This window comes from Triturus cristatus, chromosome 11 (assembly GCF_964204655.1).
Source record: "Triturus cristatus chromosome 11, aTriCri1.1, whole genome shotgun sequence".
Classification (NCBI taxonomy): Eukaryota; Metazoa; Chordata; class Amphibia; order Caudata; family Salamandridae; genus Triturus; species Triturus cristatus.
Window position 1 is genome coordinate 1,111,714,167 of NC_140594.1, and position 14,264 is coordinate 1,111,728,430.

General features: G+C 48.0%; 1 protein-coding gene across 1 annotated transcript in view; it reads right to left on the reverse strand.

The window, feature by feature from the left end:
- Positions 1–1,210: 1,210 nt before the first annotated feature.
- Positions 1,211–14,264, reverse strand: part of ABCF3 (ATP binding cassette subfamily F member 3) — a 127,466-nt gene continuing 114,412 nt past the window's right edge. The window contains exon 21 of the mRNA XM_085635605.1: positions 1,211–2,609. Within this exon, the coding sequence (XP_085491731.1) occupies positions 2,451–2,609 (159 nt within the window). The 3' untranslated portion in view covers positions 1,211–2,450. The remainder of the gene's footprint in view (positions 2,610–14,264) is intronic.

Genomic DNA, 14,264 nt, shown 5'->3' on the forward strand with positions numbered 1-14,264 from the left:
CATGGTAAACTTGAATATTGGTTCCTGATGTTCTGCAGACTGGTCACCCTGGAACATACAACACACCCCTGAGAGAAAGGTTAGTCACATTGCAAATTCCACCAATCTGCAAGATGAAATCCAGTTATGAGTGCAAACTCATTCAGTAAAGGGGATTTGCACTCATACACTAAGCGATGTGTGCACCCTGGTGTTATCATGTTTCTTTGGCTGATTCAGGTGTGGTAATTCTAGATCTCAGAAATGAAAGAATGATTACATTTACACTTAGTGGGTTCTGCAGAAATGCTGTGTGCTACGTTTAGGGAACAGAAAAGACTGCCTACAGAAATTACCGTAGACTCTGGCTCTAGAAGAAAGTCGTGCGACAGGTCCCAAGACAATTTTTTCCCCAAAGGGTAAGACTAGGTTTAGTGAATTACCAATAAATTCTAGATAGCATAATTCTAGGGCATTGTGCCTCAGAAAGCTGCAGCTATTCTCACAAACCAGAAGAAATCCTGAAACCCTATGAATCCTGACAGTCCAGAAAATCAGAGATAATAACGGATTTCTTTAAAACATAAACTTCGGTATCACTTTCAGATAAGTGGTGGGGGGTAGAAGGAAATATCTCTTTTGCAGCAGTGGCCGCTACCTGTTAGCAGCGGTGGGGTGGGGGGGAGGGGGAATAGGTTAACAAAACAAATCACTTACCTTCTTGGCGGGCCGCCACCTCTCCTACGTCCTCTTCTTGGGGTAGGCAGGAAGCACTAGGGCACATGCAGTGTTGTGATTGGTTTGAGTGCCGTGAAACGACACTCAGCCAGGGGCTGGACATGTTCTCCACGCAGGCTGTAATGTAGCCTGCATGGAGAACACAGTATGTGTGCATGACTGTTTTGGGCAGCCCGAGAGGGCCGGCCAAGCACTCATGCTCACATAGGGAGTGCAAACCACTCCTCCTCTGAGAGCAGCCCCGCCCCACGAAGACACCACAACAGGAATACTAAAATGATAAACACGGGTTATCATTTTATTTTTCCTTTTTTTACACTGCGAAAAGCAGTGGGGCGACGCTCCTCCGCCTTAGTGGAGGAGCCACCACTGCTCTTTTGTGTTTAATATATTGAGGGCTGTCCCTCTATGTTCGATTTTCAATTACAATACATTCAAAAAAGTTTCATAAAAATAACACATTCCAGTACAAAAATATAACCCAACTACACAACACAGGACTATAGCATTTTATTTACAGGTTCAGAATCAGCTTACTGATGGCTATTCTTAACGACTTAATAAATTACTTTAGTTGTGTAATTTTATTTTTTATTTAATACAGGATGGACAAGGTCTCCGACAACGAGGGGGAATGTATTAGATTGATTGTGATATCAATCGAGTCTCCTGTATTGGGCAGTGAAAGACTTAATGAACCAAGAAAGTAGACGGGGAGAGTCATTATCAAGTTAGGGAGACTCACTAGATCTGAAAAAAGCATAGAAACACTAGGCATGGATGAACCAGCTCTGGATAGTTTTTTTTTTTTTAGAGTGAGAGAGAGAAGTGCACAATGCTGATCCAAGGATTGATGAGACAGTGCCAAGGGCCAGACTAGATGTCAGTTATATAGGAGGGTGGGGTTGTTTGCACCTTTCAATGTACCCATTTCCATAAACAGGTAAGATGCGAACATTTCTGCACAATAAAGTAATACTTTTCTCATCACTTAAAAAGCAGATGCGTTTTTAATTTCTGTCTCTGCAACAAAAAGGGCACAAAAACTACTGTCAACCAAAAGAAAGTTGTGCATGTCAGACATGGCCAAACTCACTCGTGTTCGACACTTCCTTTTCTGAAGATTTCTTTACACAGTTTTTACTTTGGCAATTTACAAAAGAAAAAAAACAATTTTTTTAAACTTGGATCAAGGAAAGAAAAATTATGTTTTATACCATAAAAGCGCCCTTCGTTTTCCAGTCGCAATCTTGTCGGATGTCAAATCAGTTTCCATACACACACAAATGAACAGGGGGTCACAATAGCTCTCAAAAACTCCACACAAGTTCCTGCATAAACAAATTCAAGAGTTACCATGGCCGCCATAAAAGAAGCCAGACAAATCCAGAGCACACCCCTGCTGTCTTCCTACAGCTGCAGGTCTGAGGCCTAGTGTCACAGTTCATGGCTGGTCAGCTCAATGCGACACCTGGATTCCACTCCTTGGAGCTGTGGGCAGTGGCACAGAAAGTCAAGGGATACGTTAATTGAATCCCAAAGAACCCTTAGCTTCTCTGTCTGACAGAGGCCTTTGAACCCCAGCATCCAAAGCAGATCCTTCTGAGGAGTCCCGCATTGCAGTGATGTCCACACTTGGGCAGCTTTTCTTCCACGCTTACAAATACAAAAACTGAATGTCCCACTGTCCTGCTGTGTGTGGCTGCCTTGTTAAATCCAGTTATTACAAAGCCCTATAAAAAGCCTTCTTTTCTAAACTGCTCCTGGAGTATGTTGCGGTACTCGTCAAAGCCACCATCTATCCTTGTAACACCGCCCTTCTCGCACACCCATAGCTCTTGACACACAAGTCGGATGAAGCGCTCATCGTGAGATACCAGGATGACGCCACCCTGGAAGAAGACAGAAAATGCTGCACGTTAACAGGATTGGAGAAGGATTTGGAGTCTTGCTGAAGCAATGGAAAGAGGCTACATGGCACTTTCTTAGTGGGCAGAGCATTTTGCTACATCTTAAAAACAAGTTACTTACCTTTGGTAACACCTTTTCTGGTGGAAAGTATCCAACCGCAGATTCCGAACCTGAATTTCCTCAGGTACCAGACTAGATCTAGAAGTGTCTGTAACAATTCCCACACACGGTGGCTTCGGGTCTGCCCCCACCACAGACCTGAAGCCAGGGCCACTATTAAATATGCTACTTACCAGTATGCATCTGTTCTTGGCATGTAGGGCTGCTGACATTCATATCTGTGCATAGATCGCCGCCTAGTGTTGGGTCCGGATGTTTGCACGTTGTTGTCCTGGAAGAGTCTTCGAAGTATCCTTGGATAGGTGACTCCTCCCCTGGACTACAGTGCGCATGGGCATCCTCTCCATCCTCTTATTGTTTTTCGCCATTGTGGCAGTGATGGAGTAGATACAGAAAGTGATGACCATGCTATACAGTAATTCTGAGAGCTGCAGCTGCTACAGGCGCCGGGGAGGAGGGAGGGCGATATGAATGTCAGCAGCCCTACATGCCAAGAACAGATGCATACTGGTAAGTAGCATATTCAGTTCGAGGCATGTGGGCTGCTGAATTCATATCTGTGCATAGAATACATAGCAGTGCCCTCTATTAGCGGCGGCTACCAGTGCCAGCTGCAGCGGTCTGAAAAAGTGTTTTGAGAACAGCCTGTCCTACAGCTGCCTGCTGTTTTGACTGCACGTCTACACAATAGTGTTTTGTAAATGTGTGTGTAGTGGACCATGTGGCTGCTCTGCATATATCATGCAGGGGAATATTTCCTAGAAAAGCCATGGAAGCCCCCAACTTGCGTGTTGAGTGGGCTCGTGGTGGAATAGTTAATGTGCGTTTTGCCTTTTGATAACAGATTTGAATACACTTAACTATCCATCTGGCTATCCCTGCTTTGGAGATGGCGTTACCTTTGTGGTGCGGGGCAAAGGCAACGAACAGTTGTTTTGTCTTCCTGAAGGGTTTAGTCCTGTCGATGTAGTACATGAGGGCCCTCCGCACATCTAGTGTATGTAGTGCCCTTTCTGCGACAGTTTGTGGGTTTTGGAAGAAAACGGGCAGTTCAATAGTTTGATTCATGTGGAACTGCGATATTACTTTGGGCATGAATTTGGGGTTGGTACGTAGTACGACCCTGTTGGCGTGAACCTGTATAAATGGCTCTTGAACGGTTAGTGCCTGGAGTTCACTAACTCTTCTTAAGGAAGTGATCGCTACCAGGAAGGCTACTTTCCAGGTAAGGAATTGAATCTCGCATGAGTGTAGAGGTTCAAAGGGTGGACCCATTAGGCGTGTGAGGACCAAGTTGAGGTTCCACATTGGAGCCGGTGGGTGGCTTGGTGGAATGACTCGTTTGAGTCCCTCCAAGAATGCTTTGATGGCAGGCACTCTGAATAGTGAGAGGTGCTGCCTGGTTTGCAGATAGGCTGATATTGCGGTCAAATGGACAAGTATAGAGGTGTACGCCAGATTGCATCGGTATAGGTGTAAGAGGTAACAAATGATGTTTTGGATGGATGCGTCCAGCGGGTTAATGTCATTATTACCGCAATAAATGACGAACCTTTTCCATTTGGCTGCATAGCAAGCTCTTGTAGTGGGTCTCCTGGCCTCCTTGATGATGTCCATACAGTCAGGTGGCAGGTTGAGATAGCCAAACTCTAGGACTTCAGGAGCCAGATCGCCAGGTTCAGCTGTTGCGGATCTGGGTGCTGAATCTCTCCATGGTTCTGCGTCAAATGCGCAGGTTTGATCCGCAGCCTTTGATGCGGCACCACGGAAAGTTCGAGGAAGGTGGTGTACCACGGCTGGCGTGCCCACGTGGGAGCAACTAGGACGAGTGTCAGGGAGTGTTGTCGGAGTTTGCGAGCCACCAGCGGTATCAACGGCGCTGGGGGAAAAGCGTACGCAAATCTGCCGGACCAGTTCATCCATATCGCATTGCCCTGCGACTGCGGATGTGGGAACCTGGCGGCGAAGCTTTGGCATTTTGCGTTTTCGCTTGTCGCGAATAGGTCTATCTCTGGATGACCCCACTGCTGGAAGTACGGTTGGAGTACTGATGGGTGTAACTCCCACTCGTGCATCTGGTGGCTGTGTCTGCTGAGCAGATCCGCCATCTGGTTGTCCTTGCCAGGGAGGTGTTCCGCCATGAGGAACATGTTCCTCTGAATGGCCCACTTCCACATGCTCTGAGCCAGATGAGACAACTGTGGAGAGTGTGTTCCTCCCTGCTTCTGTATGTAGTACATTGCGGTCATGTTGTCCGTCCGGATCAACACGACCTTGTTGCATAGATGTACTTTGAATGCCTTCATGGCCAGGAAGATTGCCATCAGTTCCAGAAGGTTGATGTGCATCTTCTTTTGTTGTGTCGTCCATAGGCCCTGCACTGTGTAGTGGAGTACATGAGCTCCCCATCCCTGGAGAGACGCGTCCGCTGTCAGTACTATCTGTGGGACAGGCTCTTGGAATGGTCGGCCCTTGCAAAGGTTTTGTGGATTCCACCAATGCAGAGAGTTGTATGCCCGACCGCTCACCAACACTAGGTCTTTCAACTGTCCTTGAGCCTGATTCCACTGACGTGCTAGGCACTCCTGAAGCGGGCGCATATGTAATCTCGCGTGCGGGACTATGAAGATGCAGGAGGCCATCATGCCTATTAACTGCATAAACACTCGCGCTGGAAGTGAGTGATTGGGTTTGAACTTGGAGATCAGCAGTTGTATGCTGTTGATCCTCACTAAATTTGGCTGAGCTGTGGCCGCCAGAGTGTCTATAGTCGCACCTAGGTACTGTTGTACGTGTGCGGGCTGGAGATGGGACTTTGGGTAATTTAGTGAGAATCCCAGACTGTGAAGAAGGTGAATGGTGCGGGACATGTGGCTGGCACATTGCTGGGCTGACTTCGCTTGAACGAGCCAGTCGTCTAGGTAGGGGTAGACGTGTATATGCTGCCTTCGTAGATGTGCTGCCACCGTAGCTAGGCACTTTGTGAAAACCCTGGGCGCTGTTGTCACGCCGAAGGGAAGGACTTTGAATTGATAGTGCTGCCCCTGAACAGTGAACCTGAGGTATTTTTTGTGTGAGGGGTGGATGGGTATGTGGAAATACGCATCCTTGAGGTCCAGTGTGGCTAGGAAGTCTCCCTGCTTGAGAAGCGGAAGGACTTGCTGTAGAGTGAGCATGTGAAAGTGCTCTGAAAGAATGTACTGGTTCAGGGGTCTCAGGTCTAATATAGGTCTGAGTGACCCGTCCTTTTTTGGAATTAAGAAGTAGAGGGAGTACACCCCCGTACCCTGCTCGTGGATGGGTACGACCTCTATAGCGCCTTTTAGAAGCATACTTTGCACCTCTTGCTGTAAGAGCGTTAAGTGCTCTGAGGACATAGGACGGTTTCTTGGTGGTATTGTGGGTGGAGTGGAGGTTAACTCCAGACAGTAACCGTATTTTACAATGTCTTTGACCCACCTGTCCGTGGTGATGGAGTTCCACGTGGACAGGAACCTTTGTAGCCTTCCCCCGACAGGTGTTATGTGGTCGGGAGGAAGGGAGAGGGCGTCACTGCTTGTTCTTGGGGGAGGACCTGGTGTTGCCGTAGCCGCGTCCTCTGCCCTTTGTACTGGAGCCACGATATCCACCTCGGGTGTATTTATCGTAGGTGGTCTGTGTATTGCCTTTGTTATACGTTTGTTGTGACCCCTGTCCTCTACCTGCTCCCTTGTTTCCGGGGCGACGAAAGGAGCCGCTCCGAAAGGACTGAGTGTGGAGAGCGCCCATGGACTTTGCAGTGTCCGTGTCCTTTTTTATCTTCTCAAGGGTGGTGTCAACCTCTGGCCCGAATAAATAGTCGGGGTTGACAGGCTGGTTGAGTATATTGTTTTGTGCCTCAGGCTTGAATCCTGAGATTCGTAACCAGGCATGTCGTCGCAGCATGACGCTTGTGTTTATGGCCCTGGCAGCCGTGTCTGCAGCATCTAGTGCACACTTGATGGAAGCATTCGTGAGTAGCTGTCCTTCTCTGATGAGAATTTCTGCGCCTTCCTTGAACTGGTCGGGGAGATGTTGGAATAGTTGCTCCAGTGTGTCATAGTGCGCTCTATCATAGCGAGCAAGGAGCGCTTGAGTGTTGGCTATGCGCCATATGTTGGCAGCTTGGGCGGCAACTCGCTTGCCAGAGGTCTCTAACACCTTGGACTCTTTGTCCGGGGGAGGAGCGTCACCTGTCGTTTGCGAGTGTGCCCTCTTGCGAGCATTCGCTACGACAATGGAGTCTAGTGGTAATTGGCCTCTGATGTAAGTAGGGTCCCCAGGTGCTGATCGGTATTTCTTATCAATCAATCAATCAATCAATCAATCAAATTCTTTATTTCGGCCAATTTGGCCATAAAAGATGCAAAAACAATATCATTAAAATGCATCCACATTAGTTTAAGAACATAGTAAAATACATAAAACCATCATAGTATAAAAAGAATTTCCGATTGCGAAAGGCGTTAAGAATCATAGCCAAAAGGATCAGTCTTTAAGATATTTTGACCTTAACTGCCACATGGCCATTAAAAATTTAGCAACTGCAAATACTATGTGGGGTGCCGTGCTCGTTTTCAATATTCTAAGGGAATGGAGATAGCTCCTTAAGCCCAAGTTTCTGCATAGAGGAGCTAACCAGTATTTTCTGGGTCGATTGTATGCAGGACAGAAAAACATAATATGGGGTTCTTCCTCATCATAAATGCAACAACCTGGGCAGATTTTATCCGTCCTTTTTGTCCAGTTGTAAGTAAATGTTTTAATGGGAAGAGTCCCTAGCCTCCATTGGATAAACAATTTTCTAGCTAGTATGGGGAAAATTATGTCCATAAACCCTTCGAATTGGTATAAATCCTTAAAATCCAAAAATCTAACAGTCAAAATACCTTTATTGGTGGCAGAAACAAGGGAGGCAAAACTTTTTTCCCTATAAATACCCACAAGGTGTTTGCGTGACACCTTGAAACAGCCTTGTTCCGGGGAATCCCATAGTTCGTGAAGACCTAGTCGGTAAAGTTCTTTCTTTATAAAAACCAGCCACGGGATTTTATCACAGAAATTATAATTCATGACATGGGCAAGCTCTTGCCTGTAGTGTTCGAGCTCAGCGGTGGACCAAAGCCTATGCCAGAATCTCAGTGGCATTAATTCCAGGTCTTCTCTTATGGAGGGTAGACCCAAGTCTAATCTTAGGGGGAGAAGGGGTGTGCCACAAGGGAGGACCAAAAGGCGCCTTATGAAATTGTTCTCTACTTTTACAATTCCTAGACCCGCTTTGTGTCCCCAAAGTTCTCCACCATAGGATGCGGCTGCTCTTGCTTGCGTCTTATACATCTCAACTGCCGGACTGATAGGTTTGTATGTAGAGGAATTTGCCACTTTCAGAATTCCCCCTGACAGTTGAGAAAGCTTATCAATCCTGGGGTTTATCACTCGTGCCCTGGTGGGTTCCTTGAAAATGTCCTTGGCTGGTTTGAGGACTCCTTTCAACATGGGCAGAGTCTTTACATGCCGTTCTGAGGATGCGAAAGTGTCCATAAGAAAGTCATCTTCGATGGTGTCAGAGTGAAGCTGCACCCCATGGTTATTGGCAGCACGTTCAATAAGAGCGTTGAAGGCTGCAGTATCCTCTGTGGGAGATGTTTTTGCCCCATAGAGTTGTGGGTCCTGTGCATCGAGAGGTGCACCTGGGTCTACAGGGTCGCCCCAAGTGCGATCAGGGTCCTGCTGGTCATCAGGGTCTGTGTCTCCATGGTAGGGGACTTGGTCATCCATGTAGTCCTCCAACGCATCCGTGTCGGAGCGTGTGGGGGAGAATAGTTGTGGATCCTGGTAGGATGAGTGGAAAGGTTCATAAAGGAGAGGTTCTGATTCTACAGGCAGCTTCCTTTTTAGTGGGATCCTGAAAGGGTCCAACGGTGGTTCCGAAGTTATCCTTCGTTCGTGGAGAATCATCCTGCCAGTGTTGGCGTCGATGACACGTGACGGAGACGTCTCAGCAGGTGTAATCGTAGTCTGGGTGACCCGTGTCCTGAGTTGGAACATTTTCGGGATTGTCGACGGAGGCAAGCCAAAGGTAATGTTGGCTGGCACCGAAGAGGCTGCTGGAGCTTCAATCGGACCGGAACCCGACGGGTCCTGGAGGGCAGCCTTGGTTTTGCTGCTTTGTGTCGCACCAGGTCGTACTTGGAGCGCCTTTGAGGCTTTGGCACCGACCAGGTTCGTAGAGGCGGCCGTGGACTTTTTCGGCGCCGGTGGTTCATCGAGTCGAGGTGCGGAGATGACCGTCGACGTCTTCGATGCGTGAGGCTTTGGTGTCGTCGAGGGAGCGATGCGAGACGCAGCAGGCGGTGCAGCCCTCGGTGTCAGTGGCATCGGTGCCGGGAGCCGAGCAGGTTTGTCGGCGCCGAAGGCCTTTTTCCGTTTGTCGACTCAGACGTCGCCCGCTTCAAGTTCGGCACCGAAGTCTCTCTTGGTGCGGTCGGTGCCGACGCGTTGCGCTGGCGTCGAAGGCCTCGATCCGACCAGCGCCACTTTCGGTTTCGTTGGAACCGGAGCAGCTTTCGGTTTCGGTTTTATGGAAGGGAAACCAGCTGGTTTAAGCAGTAATGGCTGCCGCTGAATGTCCGAGGCCGGGCCCGAGGGCGGGGCCGAAGAACTGCGGGATGGGTCTCGGGTAAGGCCCGAAGGCGATCCCTCGACCGGAGCCATAGGCTGTGGCACTGGGCTTTCTTCGGTCTGAACAGGTAGGCCTTGTTCATCATTGGAGCTACTCTCTTCGGCCCCTAAGGCCTCCTCGTCGTCTCCTACCTCGGTGTCGTCTTCACCTCTGTGGAAGAGTGATTCGTCAACTTCGTCCGATCCGGATTCGTGTTCGGAAACGGGACTGGAGGGTAAGACTTCCAATTCTTTGACGTCTTCGGCCTCGTTGAAGATGTCTGCTGGGGCCGGTGCCGCGTGCTGCGCCTCGAGTCTCGCCGCTCGTCGATTCCGTAGGGTCTTCTTGGAACGGAACCGGGCACAGGCCATGCATGTCGATTCGTCGTGGTCCGGCGAAAGGCATTTGTTGCACACCGGATGGACGTCGATGTGTGGGTACTTCGCATTGCATACCGGACACCTTTTGAATGGCGTCCTCAATTCCATCGTCGAAGTAGTCGATGAACAGGTAAATGCGAAAAAAGTCGGTGCTGAAAGTTAGTAAACTAACAAGGTTGTATCGAAAACCGATCGACAAACAGTACCGACGCGAACTAAAGGCCTTTTGGTCTCGACAAAATATTTTCCTAACTTGAGCTAAGATAGCACATCCGAACCCAATGGCGGAAAAAAACAATCTGAGGATGGAGAGGATGCCCATGCGCACTGTAGTCCAGGGGAGGAGTCACCTATCCAAGGATACTTCGAAGACTCTTCCAGGACAACAACGTGCAAACATCCGGACCCAACACTAGGCGGCGATCTATGCACAGATATGAATTCAGCAGCCCACATGCCTCGAACATATTTGCAACCTCTTGTACTGATGTCAGTGTCCTTCTGATTTCCATCTGCACCAAAGGACGCAAAGCCATTGAAATCAGTTTATGGCAGTGTGAAGATTTTGGGTTGGAATCTTATTACTTGACTACATGAGTTAAATACACACAATGGGGAGGGGGTGGGTCGGTTGGGAATCTGCAGGACACCCATGTAGCAGACTAGCAAACGTCCATGACTAGAACACCATGCGGCAGCACAGTGGTAGCAGCCTTTTGCTTTGGTGGAATGAGAGCACAAGTTTGCTGGAGGATACATCTTGGTTAGCCCACAGCAGATCTTGATGAATAGTACAATTCATGTTGAGATGGGCCTCTTTTGCACCGGTTTGCCTTTCTTAGCCACAGCGAAAATGAAGAAAAGTTGGTTGCCCTGTTGGTGATCTCTGGTTCGGTCGACATGGTGGCTAAGTGCTCATTTAGGGTCCAGCTGAAGAAGCGGTTACTCTCCACGGAAGGGTGAAACGGTGCATCGAAAGCTGGCAAGGAGATGTATTGGCCTATGTGGAAGTGCAAGACTCCTATGACCGGAATGCTGTTTTTGTCCTGAGAACTAATCTGTCCAGAAAGAAAGATGCCTATTGGGGAACAATGGACAATACCTGGAGTTTGTACACTCGCCTGTCCGATGTGAATGCTTTTTTGTTGGTAAGAAGATGAAGAGAGCAAGTGTGCATTGGTTGGGGGGGGGGGGGGGGGGGGGGGGAGTGCACAACAATTAGGTGAGCACAAAAATTAAGGTCACACTATACCAAGACAAATTGTGTAGGTGGAAACATATGCATGAACTAGTCCTAGGCGACTTGAAGAGAATTAGCTGGTTAGGTAAACGCAAAAGGGCAGAGAGGTAACCTTTAACTGTTTCCACAGCAAGACCAATGACAAAATGAGCGGAGAACATTCACAAACTTCGCTTCCAGGGGTTGTATCTACTGGGAAGAGCACCAGTCAACAAACTTCTCATGGCGTCCTGCATAAATGGATTTGATTGAAAGCTGTCAACTGTTGCTACTCCATCTCCACATATGGAGGTGTAGATTGTGCAGGACTCGTCCTTGCTGCTGCGACAAGAGGTTCTCCGAAAGAGGCACACAGGATAGGTGCTCATGGCCCGAAGTTCTGGGTACTACACTCTCCTCGCCGAGTCCAGAGCCACTATGCTGACTTGGCCCGTCTCCCCTGATCTTTTTCAGTATTCTAGGCAGGAAAGGAAGGGGCACAATGGTATACAGAAGTCCCATGCTCTAGTGTAGTAGGAAAAAGGCATCTCCAAGGGAGGACTGCCTTGGGAACTCCAATGCACAAACGGCTGGACAACCAACAATCAAAATGGAGTCTTTGACTATTCTTCACCATAACCAATTCATTGTGTACTGACCATCGAATCATCTAACCCTTTCAGGGTTCACGCTGTGCGTAGGGGGACGTCCCCTACTTCAGGAGACGCTTGACCTATTCAAGCTATGTCTGCCCAGGATCCAGGAGACTGGATGGTAACGCGGGACTTGCAGGGGACATATTCTCAAATAACTCTCTGCAGTTTGAGGTAAGCCAATAGCATTTTCAGTTCACCTTGCTCCCCCTTGGCCTTACCAGTGCACTTCAGGTGTTAGTAAAGGTGACAGTGGTGGTGGCAGCCCATCTGCGGAATATGGAAATACTAATCTTCCTGTCAACTTATTGCCGCAGGCGGGCTTGCCCCAAACAGTCATAAACAACCTCCAAGCAATAGCCAGCCTGTTAACATCATTTGGGTTTTCCATGATGGCAGTTATACTCGTAGGTGGCACAGGACGTCTTCCACCAATAAGAGAACTCCGGCTCAATCTATTCACCACCACAGAGAACACATTGTCTGGAAAATACTTACTGCATGCTGTCTATCGTAAGTCCTATTTACAATTCCTTCTTATTTACCACCTTGAACGTCCGTCACCTCGTAACTCTATCTTGCTTTACTACAATTTATTTACCAACTTGCACCTGGTGAACGTACCCGCTCTTAACCACCGCGTTATTTGCGTGGACACGTGTTATGTTTTACTGTAACTCACAAGATTGCAACGTTTTTCAACTTATTATCATGCGATCTGCTTTATTTTGCTTGGTTTTATTCCGGCTCGTACTTTCTTTGCTATTCACACATTTTATATCACCATTCTTATTAAACTGCACAACTACCTCGTTAGTTCTTTCCTCACATGATTAGTTTTGTTTTTTATGCCTCGATAACATGAAATAATTATTGATATATGTTGTAATGATCTGGTTTCCTCCTGATTCTTTGCTTTAAACTTTTTTGTAGACATGTCCCCTGATGAAGGTATGATACGGACCGAAATGCATTGGGCAAGGTTCACAATCATGGATTGATGTTTTCAATACTAATGAATCAATCTTTTGCGATATGATTAATTAAATATCAGCAAACCAACAATCAAAATATAGTCTTTGACTATTCTTCACCATAACCAATTCATTGTGTACTGACCATCGAATCATCTAACTCTTTCAGGGTTCACGCTGTGCGTAGGGGGACGTCCCCTACTTCAGGAGACGCTTGACCTATTTGAATTCTTACACTCTAGACCAGAGAGTGAAACCCCAGCAGCACGCCACAACCAACCAAAACGTACAACAAGGATAGTGCGCATATCAACCCCCCTTTCTCAGACATAGCTTGACCCAGAGTCGGACTTTTGAATCTTGTCCTCTGGAAGAAGAAATTCAAATGGCGAAGGTCTAGAAGAGGGCAGAGGCCCCCATCCTGCTTTGGCACCGAAAAGTAACAGGAGTAACAACTAGTCCCTATTTCTGATTCTGGCCCCCTCTGTATTGCTCAGTTGGTCAAGAGCTTGAATTTCTTCACGCTGTATGTACAAGTGGTCCTCCGGGTGGTGGTGTGGTGTGGTATGGTGCGTGTGCGATATCTACGGTCAAGGACAGTAAGGGTAGGAAGTAACCATTCGGCATGATCTGGCACATTCATTGACTGGACTTGATGCTCCTTCAGCAGTTGAGGTGGAAGTGATGTGATCCCGCCTAGTGGTCAAGGGTGTGCCACAGAGCACAAGTTAAAGCGGGTCACAGGGGCTGCAAGGACAGGACCTGGGTTTTGAGTAGCTCGTTGCCCATGGGAGTCTAGATGGTGTTGGCTTGATCCCTGGCCTCAAAAGGAGTGGGAGGGAGGCCTGTTGCTGCTGAGGCAGCTATCGTCACCGCAGGTAGCCCCTACTGAAGACTCGACTGGTGCATAGTTGGCACAGCTAAACCAAGAGAGCAGGCAGTGGGCTTACTCTTGTTAAAACTCTTCACGGCATAGTCCGCCTCTGCTCAAAACAGGCTAGACCCATTGAAGGGCATGTCCATACCACAGTGAGACATCCGCAGGAAAGCCCGTGGGGCCAATTTACACTGGTGCAGACTACCCTTCCCAGACAGTCTGTAATGTCCAGAAATTGCCGGCCCCCGGTAACAAATACGGCCCCCCCAGGGGTCCAAAACAGGCCCCCATCCTGGCGGCCCACCGGGGAAACATCCGGTGCCCACTACGGCCAGTCCGGCCCTGGCTATCAATAATATGAAAGGATAAGTCCCTAGATTAGGTGAATGCTTCAACTTTAATGAGGGCGAGGGTCAATATTCTTGGTGCTTGAAGGGTGAAACAAGGGAGCTACTCTATCACTTAAACATCATCTAGGATGATAGGAATGCTCATTGGGTATCATATTTGTAAGGAAACTAGTGGTAATGTTGTTGGTTGGCAAACCTCAGTTAAGGACATATTGGGCAGTGCTGAATATTCGGTAGGAGTTTTTCTCCTAATGTTTCATGTAAATCCTGCATTGGAAAAAACACATAATCCCAAAGGCACGACCTGTTTACCCTTTTCCCCACCAACCCACTCAATAAAAATGCCTAAGGAGATTTGATCTCTTCTAATAAGAGAAAGACAGA